Below are 13151 nucleotides of genomic sequence, written 5' to 3'. Positions count from 1 at the left end.
TGAGGGCAAGAACTATGTCTTTGTGTCTTGGTCACTGTTGCTTTTATGAGAGCTTAACATTGTACCTTGCACGTAATAGGCACTGTCAAGTGAATGGATGAATACAGATGAAGCCGGCACTTGCTTTAAAACTGGGATCTGTGAGCTATTCTCTTCCACAGCTGCACTCAGGCTCCTCATTCTCTCAGGACTTGCTGGAAGGAGATGTCTAGACCATCCCTGGACGGTCAGCGGTGGGCACTTCACCAGCTGTTGACACGACAGACCCTGGCCGAACTCAGAGCGGTAGTGGGGATAGCGCCACCTTGTGGTGACTCTTGGGAGAGCTCCTGGAGAGACGCTGGCCAAGAAGGCAGGGTCATCTCTCAGGAGCAGGGGATCACCCCGTGCTGCAGCCATCCTTCTTCCTGTATGTCTGAACTGCATTGTTATGCCAGCGGTCCTGTGGCACAGTTTTATCATTTGTTCCTTCTTTATTCCAGCATTTTCTGAGAGCCTGCTCCACGCCAAACTTGCCGGGTATACAGAGCTAAATCAGCTAAATCACCTCCAGCAGCTCATGGTCCAGCAGGGGATTCCACAAGGTAACAAGACCAACGAGGTTACGATCAAGCCGCAGGAAAAAAAATTATCCAGGTGTTGAGGAGGCACTAGAACATTCCCAGCTCAAAAACTCCATCATTCACCTCTCCCTCAATTCCTCTCACCGAAGTGCAAATGGTTTATCTTCATTACCAAGAAACAGTCTGGGCATGGTGGCTCACAGCTGTAATCTCAGCACTTTGGGAGGCCGAGGCGGGCGGATCACTTGAGATCAGGAGTTCAAGACCAGCCTGGCCAACATGGTGAAACCCCTGTCTCTACTAAAAATACAAATAAAAAATTAGCCAAGCGTTATGGTGCCCACCTGTAATCCCAGCTACTCTGGAGGCTGAGGCAGGAGAATCGCTTGAACCCAGGAACTGGAGGTTGCGGTGAGCAGAGATCACACCACTGCACTCTAGTCTGGGTGACAGAGTGAGACTCCATATCAAAAAAAAAACAACAACAAAACCCAAAAAGCAAAAAAGACAAGAAATACTTCAAGTTCTGGCTCCCACACATCTTTCCAGGACTCACTCTTCTGCCCCTCTGCATTCCCTAATGCCTCTGCTCCCTGTGAAAGCCACGTGTTTTCCCACCTCTCTGCATTTTCCCACATCCTAGAATGTCCCCCTTCCCTGTCTCCCACTGTTGAAACCCATCTCAGATGTTCCTTCCTCCATGAAGACTCTTCTGATTTCCCTTGGTAGAGTGGTTTTGCCTGTTGTAGCTCCTGAAGCACCATGTTGGTAGGGCTTTCATTAGCAGCACATACTGGGTGTCCCATTGGTGGTTGTCTGTGTATATTACTCATCCTCCTACTAGGCTAACCCTTGCAGCACTGACCTGGGCATATCATATGCCTTTGTTAAATGGTGAATAGATGGATACATGAATAAATGGATGCACGGACAGAGGAATAAATCGATGGAAGTATAAATGGGGCCAGGCGCGGTGGCTCATGCCTGTAATCCCAGCACTTTGGGAGGCCAAGGCAGGCGGATCTCCTGAGGTCAGGAGTTCGAGACCAGCCTGGCCAACATGGTGAAACCGTGTCTCTACTAAAAATACAAAAATTAGCCAGGCATGTTGGTGGGCACCTGTAATCCCAGCTACTCAAGAGGCTGAGGCATGAGAATCGCTAGAACCCTGGAGGCGGCGGCTGCAGTGAGCAGAGATCTCACTAATGCACTCCAGCCTGAGTAACAGAGTGAGACTCTGTCTTAAAGAAGAAAAAAAAGTATAAATGGCCAGAGAGATGACAAATAGGTTGGTGGATGGGTGGATAAGTGGATGTGGAATGTATAGATGGATGGGTGGGTGGATGGATGAATAGATGGATGAATGGAAAGTCTATCCATAAAAGGACTCACAAAAGGCTATGTAGGCTGAGTGCAGTGGCTTACACCCGTAATCCCAACATTTGGGGAGGCCAGGATGGGAGAATCGTTTGAGCCCAGGAGTTTGAGATCAGCCTGGGCAACATAGGGAGACCCCGTCTCCACCAAAAAAAAAAAAAAAAAATTAGCCAGGCATGGTGACACGTGCTGTGGTTCCTACTATTCAGGAGGCTGAGGTGGAAGGATCACTTTTGCTGGGGAGGCTGAGGCTGCAGTAAGTTGTAATCGTGCCACTGCACTCCAGCCTGGGTGACATAGCAAGACCCTGTCTCAGAAAAAGAAAAAAGAAAAAAAAATGGCCAGATGTGGTGGCCCATGCCTGTAATCCCAGCACTTTGGAAGGGTGAGGCAGGCAGATCGCTTGAGGTCAGGAGTTCGAGACCACCCTGGCCAACATGGTGAAACCCTGTCTCTACTAAAAATACAAAAATTAGCTGGGCGTGGTGGTGCGTGGCTGTAATCCCATCCACTTGGGAGGCTGAGGCAGAAGAATCGTTTGAACCCGGGAGGTGGAGGTTGCAGTGAGCTGAGATCGCACCACTGCACTCCAGCCTGGGTAGCAGGAAAGAAAAGAAAATTTTTAAAAAGCCTAGGTAGCACCAGAGGCTTCAAGGGAGGGAGCACACCCCATGCTAGGATATGCAGAGGCAGAGGCAGTATCCAGGCCAAACTTTCCTTCACTAACATCTGCACCCTCAGCAACTTGTCTCCCAGAGGCCTAGATACATTCCGCTCCCCATAAGAAGTCATGGTCTGGGAGCTGCTCCTCTTTTCATCCTCCCTGGTCCCTCAGGAATGCTTTCATTAACATATATTATGCCATCTTCCTGCACTGCAATGACTGTGGGTTTCCTCTTCCACATCTCTTTCCCTATATCATACACACTCTAGCTTGAGAGCTCCCTGAAGGGAGGAAGCATGCCTGAGTCTCTTTTGTGTCCCTAGCACCTGGCATATATGTTTAATGAGAGTAAACAAATGAACAACTGAGTGAGTGCTGCCTCTTCCCCATAGACACATTTTACACACTTCCTGTGTCCTCATGTTCAGTTATCTCTCCTGGCCCTCTCCTCCTCACACACATCACGCTCACACTCCTGACCTTGACACTCTGAAATTCCAGAGTTATATGCTGGGGCTCGGTTTCCTTACCTATTTGTGGCTGATCTAGGGAAGTCCCAGCCCTCCCCTGAGAGTCTGAAAGAGACGGCTCTTGACTCCTCTAAAGCCATATTAACTGGGTCCCATGGAGGGCAGAAAGGGGCTTCCCTAGGAAGAAGCTCTCTATTGGGAGGGTAGCAGGATCCTGCACTAACCTGAGGTCTGCTGCCCCAAATTGACCACATCCTCCTGTGTCTGCTGTCCCTACTCCTGACCAGTGAGGCTGTCCCAAGGTAGGGGGTGGTTGTGGCCTCTGTCTCAAGGCTGGCTGGCAGACACAGCCAGATTTAGAAGTCATTTTCGCAGCAGGGAGCCTCCAGTGTCCCACCCACAGAGCCCTGGAAGGTCAGTCTGAGATATGGCTCACCAGGGGCTGGCCCCTAGACCTGGAGTCACTCCTCACCTTCTTGTCTCTCTCCTTTTTTTGCCCAGAATTTTGGCAGCTGGTGCTGACTCTATCCTTAGGCAAAGATGGAGTAACTTCTGGGGGAAGGGGTGTGCTGCACTGACACTCTAACCACCCAAGCACTGCCAGGGCATCATTCACCCAGGCACTATTCACCCAGGCACCATTCCCCCATTAAAAGGGCTGTCCGTACCCACCCCAGGTTTCCCCCCTCCTCTCTACTGACATCTGCTGCCTGGTTCTCCTCCTCCCCTACTTTTTTTTTTTTTTTTTTGAGACAGTGTCTTGCTCTGTGGCCCAGGCTGCAGTGCAGTGGTACGATCTTGGCTCACTGTAAACTCCGCCTCCCAGAGTCAAGTGATTCTCCTGCCTCAGCCTCCTGAATAGCTGGGATTACAGGCATGCATCACCACACCCAGCTAATTTTTGTATTTTTAGCAGAGACGAGGTTTCACCATGTTGGTCAGGCTGGTCTCGAACTCCTGACCTCGTGATCCACCCACCTTGGCCTCCCAAAGTGTTGGGATTACAGGAGTGAGCCATCACACCCGGCCTTTTTTTTTTTTCTTTTTTTTTAAGACGGAGTCTCGCTTTGTCGCCCAGGCTGGAGTGCAGTGGCCTGATCTCGGCTCACTGCAACCTCCGCCTCTTGGGTTCAAGTGATTCTCCTGCCTCAGCCTCCCGAGTAGCTGGGACTACAGGCATGCGCCACCACACCCGGCTAATTTTTGTATTTTTAGTAGAGATGGGGTTTCACCATATTGGCCAGGCTGGTCTCGAACTCCTGACATCATAATCCACCGGCCTTGGCCTTCCAAAGTGCTGGGATTACAGGCATGAGCCACCGCACCTGGCCGTCCTCCCCTACTTCTAATTCTCTCTGTCCCATCCTCCTGTTCTCATACCCCAACACTAATAAAATAGCCCTAGGGAGAAATAATAATCAAAGCTAACACTTAATCACCTACTATGTACCAGGTGTTGTTTTTTCTTTTCTTTTCATTTTTTTTCTTTTTAATTAAATAAATTTAAAAAAGAGAGAGAGAGAGACAGGGTCTTGCTATGTTGCCCAGGCTGGTCTCTAACTCCTGGGCTCAAGCAATCCTCCCACCTCAACCTCCCAAAATGCTGGTATTACAGGGGTGAGCTACTGTGCCTGGCCAATTGTTCTAAGTGTTTTACATATTGAATTATTTACTCCTCCCAACAACTCTAAGAGAAAAGCACATTGTTTGTTTGTTTGTTTATTTATTTATTTATTTATTTATAGAGACAGGGTCTTGCTCTGTTGCCCAGGCTGGAGTACAGTGGTGCAATCATAGCTCACTGCATCCTCAAACTCCCGGGCTCAAGCAATTCTCCCACCTCAGCCTCCTGAACAGCTGAGAGTGTTCAGGAGTGGGACCACAGGAGAGTGCCACCACACTCAGCTAATGAAAAGCACTTTTAATAACCTCAGTTTATAACTGAGGACACCAAGGCACAGAGAGGTTGAGTAACTTGCCCATACATAGCTAGTATGGGGTAGAAGCCCCAGAAACCATATTCTAAACACATTAGTCAAGTTGTTCAATTATGTTAGCAGTGTGGGTGAGATTTTAGAAACTGGCTTCCTGTGTATTCAACCTCAAAGGGGCTCAGGCAGCATGGTAAAGCCCACCCTCATAGGGCCAGCCCTTCCACTGTTGCATACAGCTCACCTCCTCTACCAGTCCCAGAGCTCTAGAGCCCTTTGGTTGTAGAAAAATCTAGGCAGATGCTTTCATCACTGCCCTGGTCTTTCTCAACTTTCTTTCTTTTTTTTTTTTGGTTTTTTTGTTTGTTTGTTTTTTTAAGACAGAGTCTCACTTTGTCACCCAGGCTAGAGTGCAGTGGTGCGATCTCGGCTTGCTGCAACCTCCGCTTCCCAGGTTCAAGTGATTCTTGTACCTCGGCCTCCCCAATAGCTGGGATCACAGGCATGCACCACTACACCCAGCTAATTTTTGTATTTTTAGTAGAGGTGGGGTTGGACCATGTTGGCCAGGCTTGTCCCGGTCTCAGGTGATCTGTTCACCTCAGCCTCCCAAAGTGCTAGGATTACAGGTGTGAGCCACCACACCCCGCCCTTCCTCAACTTTCCTCTTCACCTGAAGTCCAGCCTCTTCCCAAGCCTGAAGGTCCAAGGCACATACTCCTCAGCTGGACCAGGCTTACCCCAACCTGGCCTCAATTTTCACTCTTGCCTTATCTTCTACAACTGCCATAAATGTACTCTCAACTGCAGGCAAATCAGACCATTGAGCAATTTCCTAAACATACCCTGCTTACCTGCATCCATGCCTCTATTTCGGCTGATCCCTCTACTTGAAATGCCTCTTCACCAAATTCTACCGCTGAGGTCATCTCCTCCCCTCCATGGAGCCTTCCCTTATCTCACAAAATCCATACGATCTCCCTTGTTTGACTCATTGTAATACTTAACACATTGCTCACCTTCACCCCATTGTCGGAAAGGCCTTACTCATCCCTATCCTGGATCCAGCACAGTTTCTTGCTCCCAGTAGGTGCTCAGTACATGCTCATAGTTAGAATTGGTAGTAGGTAGATAGAATTGTAGGTGAAAGGGAGACAGGTCTCAATAACCTTTATTTGTTTGGTTTTTTGAGATGTGGTCTGGCTCTGTTGCCCAGGCTGGAGTGCAGAGGCCCAGTCTTGGCTAACTGCAACCTCCTCCTCCCAGGTTCAAGCAATTCAGCGATTCTTGTGCCTCAGCCTCCTGAGTAGCTAGAATTATAGGTGCACACCACCACACCTGGCTAATTTTTGTATTTCTGGTAGAGACGGAGTTTCACCATGTTGGAGGCTGGTCTGGAATTCCTGACCTCAAGGGCAGATCTCAGGAACCTTTGATCTCTGCCCAAGGTGACACTCCTCCAGCTAGAGCTAACTTGAAACCTGGCAGTCTGGGTTCCTGGAAGTCTCTGGGATGAATCTTCCTGGATAGCTCTGACCAGTGTCTTCCCTCCGGTTCAGAAACCCAAAGAGGAGACCTTCCTCCACTGAATCAAGGCCAGCGGCCCAGCTCCTGTCAGATCGTCGCCACCCCCCACCCCAGGCAGTCCTGCCCCACTCCGAGTTCCGCCCAGAGTCCCTCTGGGTGCGGGCGGGAGTGAGGTCGAGATAATTGGAGACTAAAGCCATAAGTGGTTTGAGAGCCGGGTTGGGGACCTGAACGCTGAGCGGGAGTTGGAGTTGAGGGGTCTGGGTTGGAGTGGGAGCAGAGGCGGGCAGGGGGCCGGGGGCCGGGGCAGGACCGGGCGACTGAGTCTGGGAGAAGCCCCCGCGCCCGCGGAGCCGGCAGCTAAATTTACCCCGGCTGACTCAGCCCTTGCCCGGAATGGGGGGTGGGGGGAGGGCGCCAGGGCAGTGGGAAGAGCCGACAGGGGTGGGCTGGGGGCAAGGAAGGGAGAGTCCCGGCTGGGGGAGAAAAGAGGTGGGCCAGGAGCTCCCAACGAAGAAAGCAGCCCCCTCCCCTCACACAGAGCGGGAAGTAGCAGAGGAGTCCCGGGGGAGGGCCACTGTGGGGAAAGGGTCAGTGAAAGGAAGACGATGCCAAGGCTGGATAAAGGGAAGCTTAGATTTATTGAGCGCCTACTGTGTGCCAGGCAGTGTGCAAGGCGCTTTACATACATTATCGCATTAAATCCTCACAACAACCTTGCGAGGTAGGTGCTTATAAACCCCCATTTGACAGATGAGGAAACTGATGCTCAGGGAGGTGAAGTGATGTGGCCAAGTTCACATGGCTAATAAATGGCAGACAGAGGAGGTGTCCAAGGATCGGAGAGAAAAAAAAAAAAGACTTCGGTGTCTGAGTCCCAAGCCGGCTGGGGTGGATGAGTACAAAGATGGGCCCGGCGGGCTCCAGAAGTCTGGGAAGCCGGAGGCCTGCTCCCGGCCCCGCACGGCTGGAGACTGCAAGGCGGGGGACCCGCGCTCGGGAACTAGGGATCGGATTGAGTGGCAGAGCCGGGATTAGCAACTGGGGAGATCCGCGACCTGCGCGCGCCCTGTAGTGGCTATAGAGAGTATCACACCCCACGCCTGCTGGCTTCTGGTGACCGGCCTCTTTCCTTGCCTGGCGGGTTTCTGGAAGAGGCCAAGATGGGAGAAATTCTCAGGATTTTTTCAGGTGGGCGATACCACCTGGGAGGGAAATCGTGGCCACGCCTCAGAGCATCACTAAGGAGCATTGGGGTGGAGGAAAAGGGGAAGGCCTAAAGAGGTCCCAAGCTGATTCATTGGTGTCCTTCCCTCCCCAGCTCAGACCACCACAGGCCAGGGTCAGTGACAGGGCCGCTATCTTGCCCTGCCTTGGGGAGCCCTCACCTAAACCTGGGAGACTGGGATAGGAGTGCCTCACTCCCTTACCTCTTCTGCAAGCCTTGGGCAGTCTCCTGAATTATCATGACTTCGGGTGACACGGAGGCCGCCCAGAAACACTCAAACTCTGTTCACTTATTCCCAATTCTCATTCTTGGCTTGTCGAGGGGAGGATGAGATAGAGTCCTTTCCAAAGATCTCAAAATGTCAGAGACGGAAGGATTGACCTTAGAATACCATCATTTTATATACCAGGAGGCCTGGAGGCCTGGAGAGGGAAAGTGACTGGCCTCAGTCAACCAGCAACTCAGTGGCAGAGTTGGGATTGAAATCCAAGACTTGTGACACCAAGGTGAGCCCTCCTTCTGCTTTGTTGGTTGTTGCTGGACCTATGCCTCTTCTGCCAAGAACCCCTCTGTCATCTGATCACTCTGTCACCAGGTCCAAAGCCTCTCCTTCACTTTTTCCCTCCTCCTCAGAGGCCCTGCCCTACCCTGCCCTCCTATGGCTGCCACCATCCCTGCCCTCCTGCCTGATCCTGGTTAGGCCTCTCTGCTCAGCTCCACACCCAGTGCATCAGCCCCTGCGAAGAGCTCACCCTTGTGCCCTGAACATAACAGACATTAATTAAATCTGCTCATTCTCACCTCTCCTGAAACAAAATCATTAATGGGCATATGCTTCCCTTCTTTTCATTTATATTTCAAGGATGAGAACAGGTATGGGTAAAGATACAAGGAAAAGAGAAGCAAAGGAAGTCTGTGGGGAAGAATGGGGACCAGTGGACCCAAGGATGGATGCGTTGGGGACACAAATACAAGAAGGGGCCTCTCACTGCCTCTTCCTATTTGCCTGTTGGGTCCCTCTGATGTCCCTCACCCCGAAGAGGACCTCCTCGGTTTGGCTTATGACATCTAGGATCTCCCCGACACTGTCGCTCAGTTCCGCTGTCTTCCCATCTTCCTCTGGCGAACTGTTTCCAACCCCGGGCAGGGTCCTCTCATTCCGCCAGGAGGCGCCCGGGGCTTCTGTGTCGCTTCCATCAGAGGAGCCGCTATGGACGCTGAGCTCCTCAGCTTCGTCCGTGTCCGAGTCAGGGGCTGTGTGGCGGCGGATACGGGACACGGCTTCTCGCAGGGCCCCGGCGTAGGGCCCTGGGGTCCGCGCCCAGCCCCGGCCGGCGCGCCGCTGGACCATCGCCACTTCCGAGCCCTCGGCTCTGCCCTGGGCTCCCGAAGCTGCTGGGCCTAAGGCTTGGTGCTCTGGGCTACCTGGCTGCGTGGGGGCGTCCCGCAGGTTTACTTCGGGGGCCGGGAGCCCCAAGATGCGGAAAGTGCGCTCCTCCAGTGAGGAGTCCCCCGGCCTCCCGCCCTCAGCTTCGCCCCCGCGGCCCCCGCCGGGCTGGTGTAAAAGGCGACTGCTCGACAGCCGCTTTTGGCAAGGGGAAGGAAAGACCGTGACCCCTTCACCCTCCTCCTTGCCGGGCTTCGATTGGCTGGGGGAATCCCCCACCACGCGTGTCACCCCAGAGGGCAAAAGCTGCACCTGCTGGGTTCGGGGGGTTGGAACATATTGGGATCTTATCACTACGCACGTGGCGTCAATGACAAAGACGCCTTCCCCACGGGACAGGCCCTGGGAACTGCGGGGCAAGGTGTGGGCACGGCGGGTCCCCTTCCAACCCTCCAGGGTCTCCGGTCCTGCCCCCTCTCCAAGACCCAGAGATTCTCTCCATCCGGTGCCTCCGGGAGCCCAGGGTCTGGGGAGTGTCTGGCTATGGCGGGGCGGCTGCTTTTTAGGGGAGGGAATCCAGCATTTGGGAAACCAGATCTGTTCTCTTCCTTCTTTCCCTTCCCTCGAGCCCTTGAGGTGGTGCCTGGATCTGGGAGCGGGACGCGGGGCACAGGGAGCCGCAGTTGCAGACCCCGCAGGAGCTATCTCGGTGCCTGCGCTCCCTGTAGCTTTGGCTTGGGGATGGCTGTCGCTACCACTGTTCAGGTCAGCAGCAGCCAGTCCCAGGCTTTTCTCCACGACCCCCTTGCCGGGCTCTGGCCTTGCTCTGGCCGCTCCACAGCCTGGGGATCCCCCTAAGAGACCTTGCCCCTGTCGGAGACCCCAAGCCCCGAGGACGTCCCGGTAGATCCGAGGATCCAGCCTCTTCTTTGTGCGCCCTCCCTCTGTCCTGGCTGGAGTCGCAGCTGGGGCTGATGAAGTGGGCACCTGAGAGTTCCCGGGGCCTCTCTTAGTCCCCAAGGTCCTATGGGGGCCTTCGTAAGAAGGTGGAGCCACGTAGGGTGGCGGCCGGTCCCAGCGGCGTCGTGGGGCCGTCCCGGCAGAACCTCTCAGCAGCAGGTGAGCCTCGTAGCTTGGGGGCCCGGGCCGCCGACCTCCCCAGGGCCCCGCCCACGCCGACCCTGGGTCGCTCTGCGGCTGCGCGGATGGACGGGGCGCTCGCCCCACAGGCGCCAGGCGCTCCGGCCGCAAGGGAGCAGGGATCCCTGCCAGCTGGGCCGCCCGAGGGGCGTTGCGGGGCTCCGGGCGGGGCCGACCCGGGGGGCTCCGTCGGGCCCCACCAGCCTTGCGCCTTTTTCGCTCGGTCTCCTTGGCCTCCCGCTCCTGCGACGCCGCTTTCCTTTTCTCTTGCTCCCGAGCTCGGACCTCGGCCAGGGGCCCCGCCCGCCAGTTGGTCGCCTCCTGCAGCACCCTGGAGGCCCAGGGCCGGCGGGGCGGCGGCTGTGGGGATCCCGGGCGCGGCCCACACCTGGGACAATGAGCAGGAACCCAGGTGAGCAGTTTGTGGGGGAAGGGAGCCGAGGTCCGGGGAGCTGGGAGCACTGGAGACCACTTGGGGCAGCCATGTGAAGGGGTGTGTGTGAGTGTGTGCGCGTGTGCACGTGCGTATATGTTAGGACTGAAGTCGAAGCGGGACTCCTCGCCATCTCTCCATGCACACTTTAACAGCGTCTGCCCCATCTCACCTCCTGCCCTTTCTCACACCCACTTCTGTTCCCCCAAACAACGGGATGAGTCAGGCCCCAGCCCTCGGGAGCGGGCAGGGGTGGAAGGCGTGGGAAAGAGAAGGGGGACCAGCAGTGCTCGCTGGTGCCTGCGGGGAGGTCCGGACCCCACTCCCCGCCCCACCACTCTCTTCCCCTCACCCCTGCTTCACTCACGTGCGGTTCTGGAACCCGCGAGCCCAGTGGCTGGCCTGGAAGTCCATGGGCTGTCGAGAAGGGGCGCGGCGACTATAATGACAGGAAATAGTCTTCACTTCTATCACCAATAGCTTGGACTTCTGCACCCAGAGGCAGCTGCCAGACTCCTCATCCTGGAGCTCCCGGGGGCTGTCAGGCCCCTCGGAGAACAGTGGGCCATCCAGCATCCTGCCCCACCCCACCCCGGCCCCCCACCCTCCCACCCGCCCCAGGAGCCCCCTCCCAGCCCAGGGAGCCGGCGCCCACTGCAGAGCCGCGGGCCCGGGGACTGGGAACTATATATACCCGGGCACACGTGTGTGTGCCTGTCTCTGTGTGTGCGCGCGCATGTGACACCGCGCGGACTGCTCCGCGCTGCTACCTCCCCCATGTGCACGGCCGCCCCCTGGGGCCCGGGATTGGACGCCCCTTCCCACTGCTGTTGTCCCCCAAGCCTGATGGGATCGCACGAGTGGGCGGGGGAGGGACTTATGATTCTTGCCAAGCTGACAGTGCCCCCTCCCCCGCCCCTATTTCTTCAACCTTCCTGCCGTTTTAACCCTTTACTCTCCTGCTTGTCAGGTTGCCTGACCACCAGGGTTCTGCCCCTGGCTTCCTGCCTCAGATTTCAGTTTCCCCAACATAGAGTGATGAGAATGGAACTCAAGGTCTCTGCCTGCCACTCTGCTGGTTTCCATGGGGCTGGAGTGCAGGAGGGGCTGGCCCACGGCTGGGGGGCTATTTTTAGCGGCAGTGGCTGTTCGGGTGCAGAGATGAGATGAGTAACCAGCTCCCATGCGGTGGAGAGAGGAGGCGGTGGCTTTTACCAAGCTTTTGTGCGACTCTGAGGGAGAGCTGCCTTCCCTAAGCTCAAAAAGGGTGACCCCTACACCCGTATCTCCTTGTCAGCTCAGTGCTGCAGCCTAGGACTGCTGGTACAGCAGGACACAGGCGTCTGCCTTGGCCACCCAAGCTGCCCTACCAGTTCCATTCTACATGTTTGTCCTTGGGCAGCCAGGGAGCCCTCCCACAGCAGCAGGCTTTCACCTCCAATCCAGAAGCCAGGATTTGGGGGTTATATTGTTCTGTGCCCACACAGCCTGCCCAGCTTTATGGAGGACAGAGTAAGTGCTTATGCACTCTCACCCTTCCAGAGGGGGATGGAGGAGAAATGATGTGTTTGCTTGGCAAAACTAATCCCCTAGCAACTGAAATGATAAAAGTGGCCTTTAGTTTTTTCAATGTAGAACTCCCCCTCACCACCACCACACTGCCTAGTTCACTCAGCCCCCGCCTTAAGTGGTGCTCCAGATGCTCACCTTTTGGGCTGCCTCTGTCCTGGGGGGCTGTTGCTTATATCCACATGATCCCTCCTCCTAAGCTCATACCAGGTGTCCCCTGATTCACCATGGTAATGTTAGTGGCAGCACAGCCCACGCCAACCCTTCCATGCAGAGACTTAGCAACCATGCTTGGCAACCATGGCAGCAGCTTCAGTGGAGGGGAGCAGTGCAGAGAGAGGGGAAAGAGAGTGTGTGGGGCATGGTTCCTCGGGAAGAAGGGATAATTTGCCTCTCTGGAGAGGAATAGGTAAGAATAGAAGCTTGTGAGTCTCCCAAATTTCATCCCTTGTCTCTCCCTCAGCTTCGTCCTCACACTGAGACTGATAGGTTGGGTTTTAGAGGGAAATGGGAGAAGCAAGAGTTCCCAATTAGTTTTCCACTAATGTACATGGAGCCCTTTGGGTCCAGACCCTTCCTTTTAAGGGGATGGGGAACAACCAGAAAGGTTGTGGGGCAGAGACTGACAGACTGAGAACTCAACAAAACCAGGCCTCTGCTCCCTAACACAAACCTTTAGAGAGAACGCAAACATCCCGTCCCATCCACCCTACCCCCCTTGATTCCACACACCTGCCAGCTGCACTGATGACTTGACTCGAAGATGCTTTCTTCCACCCTAGGTCCCACTAGAGTCCTGAGGCTTTTTAAAGCCCTTGCCTCCTCCCTAGGCAAATCTTCCTTAATGAGGGGAATGTGACAT

At 54.8% G+C, this 13151-nt stretch overlaps 1 protein-coding gene across 1 annotated transcript; it reads right to left on the bottom strand.

Annotated features, from left to right (window-relative positions):
- Positions 1–7154: 7154 nt before the first annotated feature.
- DDN (dendrin) lies at positions 7155–11385 on the bottom strand. The gene is made up of 2 exons (XM_004053063.5): positions 11088–11385; positions 7155–10675 (listed from the first exon to the last, which is right to left on the bottom strand). The coding sequence occupies exons 1-2, from the start codon at positions 11294–11296 to the stop codon at positions 8746–8748; spliced, it is 2139 nt and encodes a 712-aa protein (XP_004053111.1). The 5' UTR covers positions 11297–11385; the 3' UTR covers positions 7155–8745.
- Positions 11386–13151: the final 1766 nt, after the last annotated feature.

Source organism: Gorilla gorilla, chromosome 10, assembly GCF_029281585.2.
Source record: "Gorilla gorilla gorilla isolate KB3781 chromosome 10, NHGRI_mGorGor1-v2.1_pri, whole genome shotgun sequence".
Lineage (NCBI taxonomy): Eukaryota > Metazoa > Chordata > Mammalia > Primates > Hominidae > Gorilla > Gorilla gorilla.
The sequence above is the reverse complement of the archived record's forward strand: the minus strand, read 5'-3'. Positions and strand labels throughout refer to the sequence as shown.